This window comes from Geospiza fortis, unplaced genomic scaffold (assembly GCF_000277835.1).
Source record: "Geospiza fortis unplaced genomic scaffold, GeoFor_1.0 scaffold1017, whole genome shotgun sequence".
NCBI classification, from domain to species: domain Eukaryota; kingdom Metazoa; phylum Chordata; class Aves; order Passeriformes; family Thraupidae; genus Geospiza; species Geospiza fortis.
This window is the reverse complement of record NW_005055292.1, coordinates 4,667-8,451: the sequence shown is the minus strand read 5'-3', so window position 1 is coordinate 8,451 and position 3,785 is coordinate 4,667. Positions and strand designations below refer to the sequence as shown.

Sequence of the window (3,785 nt, the reverse complement as noted above, 5' to 3'; positions counted from 1 at the left end):
GTTTGGGGGGTCCTGGGTGGATTTGGGGGTTTCTGGGGGGAGCATTGGCTTTAACATGGCCGGGAAAGTCCAAGAGGGGGATTTGGGGGGAATGTCAGGTTACTCCAATGGGAATTTGGGGTTGCTGACCCCTTGTGCCGCCCCCAGACCCTTTTTGGGAAGCTGCTGGATTACATGCAGGGGGGGGGTGAGACCCCCCAGACCGAGGTGCGCTGGATGTCCGAGAGCGGCGTCATCGACGTCTTCCTGCTGCTGGGGCCGGGGCCCGCCGATGTCACTGCCCAGTACGGGAGACTGACCGGTACGGGGACACTGGGGACACTGGGGACACTGGGATGGGACACTGGGGAGACTGGGGACACCGGGATGGGACACTGGGAATACTGGGGACACCAGTACGGGAGACTGGTACAGGATACTGGGGACACTGGGCTGGGGACACTGATGGGGACAGGGACACCAGAACAGAGCCCTGACCAGTACCGGCCACTGGGGACACTGCAAATTTTTCTCCTTCAGCCCCATTCCTATTTTCAGGGAGATTTTTGGGGGATTTCTCAAGTTTAGTCTTGCCTAGTTGTTGTTTTTAGAGTTACTTTCAGGGAATTTCTGCCCTCTTCCCCTTTCAGAGTTATTTTTAGGGCACTGGGATGGGACACTGGGGACACTGGGAATACTGGGATGGGACACTGGGAATACTGGGGACACCAGTACGGGAGACTGGTACAGGATACTGGGGACACTGGGCTGGGGACACTGATGGGGACAGGGACACCAGAACAGAGCCCTGACCAGTACCGGCCACTGGGGACACTGCAAATTTTTCTCCTTCAGCCCCATTCCTATTTTCAGGGAGATTTTTGGGGGATTTCTCAAGTTTAGTCTTGCCTAGTTGTTGTTTTTAGAGTTACTTTCAGGGAATTTCTGCCCTCTTCCCCTTTCAGAGTTATTTTTAGGGAATTCCCACCCTATTTTCACTTTTAAGGTTATCATTTAAGGGCATCATTTCCACCCTACCTCATTTTTAGGTTTATTTTAAGGGATTTTTTTGGTTTTTAGGTTTATTTTAAGGGATTTTTTGGGTTTTTAGGTTTATCTTTAGGGACTTCTCCTCTGGCCCTGCCCCGTCCCTGTTTTTAGGGCCATTTTGGGGGATTTCACCCGGGTTTCTCCCCTTGCCCAGGCACGCAGGCGCTGCCCCCCCTGTTCTCCCTGGGCTACCACCAGAGCCGCTGGAATTACCAGGACGAGGCGGACGTGGAGGCCGTGGAGAGGGGATTCGAGGAGCACGAGCTGCCCCTGGACGTGATCTGGCTGGACATCGAGCACGCCGACGGCAAGCGCTACTTCACCTGGGACCCCGCAAAATTCCCCAACCCTCGCGGGATGCTGGAGCGCCTGGCGGCCCGGAAACGCAGGGTGGGCATGGGATTGGGGTGGGATTGGGATCGGGAATGGGGTGGGAATGGGATCGGGGTGGGATTGGGATCGGGAATGGGGTGGGAATGGGATCGGGGTGGGATTGGGATCGGGAATGGGGTGGGAATGGGATCGGGGTGGGATTGGGATCGGGAATGGGGTGGGAATGGGATCGGGGTGGGATTGGGATCGGGAATGGGGTGGGAATGGGATCGGGGTGGGATTGGGATCGGGAATGGGGTGGGAATGGGATCGGGGTGGGATTGGGATCGGGAATGGGGTGGGAATGGGATCGGGGTGGGATTGGGATCGGGAATGGGGTGGGAATGGGATCGGGGTGGGATTGGGATCGGGAATGGGGTGGGAATGGGATCGGGGTGGGATTGGGATCGGGAATGGGGTGGGAATGGGATCGGGGTGGGATTGGGATCGGGAATGGGGTGGGAATGGGATCGGGGTGGGATTGGGATCGGGAATGGGGTGGGAATGGGATCGGGGTGGGATTGGGATCGGGAATGGGGTGGGAATGGGATCGGGGTGGGATTGGGATCGGGAATGGGGTGGGAATGGGATCGGGGTGGGATTGGGATCGGGAATGGGGTGGGAATGGGATCGGGGTGGGATTGGGATCGGGAATGGGGTGGGAATGGGATCGGGGTGGGATTGGGATCGGGAATGGGGTGGGAATGGGATCGGGGTGGGATTGGGATCGGGAATGGGGTGGGAATGGGATCGGGGTGGGATTGGGATCGGGAATGGGGTGGGAATGGGATCGGGGTGGGATTGGGATCGGGAATGGGGTGGGAATGGGATCGGGGTGGGATTGGGATCGGGAATGGGGTGGGAATGGGATCGGGGTGGGATTGGGATCGGGAATGGGGTGGGAATGGGATCGGGGTGGGATTGGGATCGGGAATGGGGTGGGAATGGGATCGGGGTGGGATTGGGATCGGGAATGGGGTGGGAATGGGATCGGGGTGGGATTGGGATCGGGAATGGGGTGGGAATGGGATCGGGGTGGGATTGGGATCGGGAATGGGGTGGGAATGGGATCGGGGTGGGATTGGGATCGGGAATGGGGTGGGAATGGGATCGGGGTGGGATTGGGATCGGGAATGGGGTGGGAATGGGATCGGGGTGGGATTGGGATCGGGAATGGGGTGGGAATGGGATCGGGGTGGGATTGGGATCGGGAATGGGGTGGGAATGGGATCGGGGTGGGATTGGGATTGGGATTAGGACCGGATCCTGCAGAATTCCCAAAGCTCCTGGAGCAGCTGGCAGCCCAGAAATGCAGGATGGGGGTGAGAAAGGGAATGGGATTGGGTTTGGGAGAGAGAAGAGGAGTGAAATTGGGTTTTGGTGTGGGTTTGGGGTTGGTTGGGAATGGGATTGGGAGTAGGGATGGGACTGGGATGGAGAATGCAGTCAGGAGCAGGATGGGGGATAGGAAATGGAAAACGGGGTAGGAGTCGGACCAGGAGCGGGCTGGACGCTGGGATTGGGATCAGGAATTGGAATTGGGATCTCCCTGCCCAGGCAGTGACAGTGGGAACCCCACAAAGGCACTTTGGGGTTATTCTGGGTGGTTTTGTGTCCGGGATCGGGGCGGGGACGGGAATTGGGGCATTTGGGAACGTTCCCTCGGCCACTGCCCCCCTGGACACTGCCCTGTGGTCACTCACCCGTGGTCACTCCCCCTGGACACTGCCCCACAGATGGTCGCCGTCGGTGTTCAGCGGCCCCGAGGTGACGATGCACAAGGACGCACGGCACTTCGGGGGCTGGGAGCACCGGGAGCTGCACAACATCTCCAGGCTCTACGTGGTGAGACCCCTCCCCAAAATCCCCCCCAGGGACACCCCAAAAACCCCTCAGGGACCCCCCAAAAAATCATGATCTCCCAGAGCCCCCCAAACCCCTTTACGACCCTCTCAAACTCCTTTTGGGCCCCTCCAATTCCCCATTCATTTCCCACCAAACCCCTTCAAGGTCCCCAAAACCCCTTTAAGGCCCCCCAAACTCCATTTAGGACCCCCACCTTTAGGACCCCCAAACCCTCTCAATTCCCCCTTAATTTTCCCCCAAACCCCTTTAGGGCCCCCCAAACCCTCTTTAGGACTCCCAGATCCTCTCAATTCCCCCTTAATTTCCCTCCAAACCCCTTTGGCCTCCCCCAATTCCTTTGGGGTTGGGCTTGGGATTGGGTTAGGGGTCTGGTTTGGGGTTGGGGTTGGGATTGGGTTAGGGGTCAGGTTTGGGGTTGGGGTTGGGATCGGGTTAGGGGTTGGGTTTGGGGTCAGGTTTGGGGTCAGGTTTGGGGCTGGGTTTGGGGTTGGGTTTGGGGTCAGGTTTGGGGTCAGGTT

The 3,785-nt window shown here is 58.4% G+C and overlaps 1 protein-coding gene across 1 annotated transcript in view; it reads left to right on the top strand.

Moving 5' to 3' along the window:
• LOC102035899 (neutral alpha-glucosidase AB-like) overlaps positions 1–3,785 on the top strand; it is a gene marked incomplete at its 3' end in the record, with an annotated part of 10,680 nt that overhangs the window by 3,368 nt on the left and 3,527 nt on the right. The window contains exons 6-8 of the mRNA XM_031065790.1: positions 148–301; positions 1,184–1,436; positions 3,138–3,246. Coding sequence (XP_030921650.1) covers positions 148–301; positions 1,184–1,436; positions 3,138–3,246 — 516 coding nt within the window. The remainder of the gene's footprint in view (positions 1–147; positions 302–1,183; positions 1,437–3,137; positions 3,247–3,785) is intronic.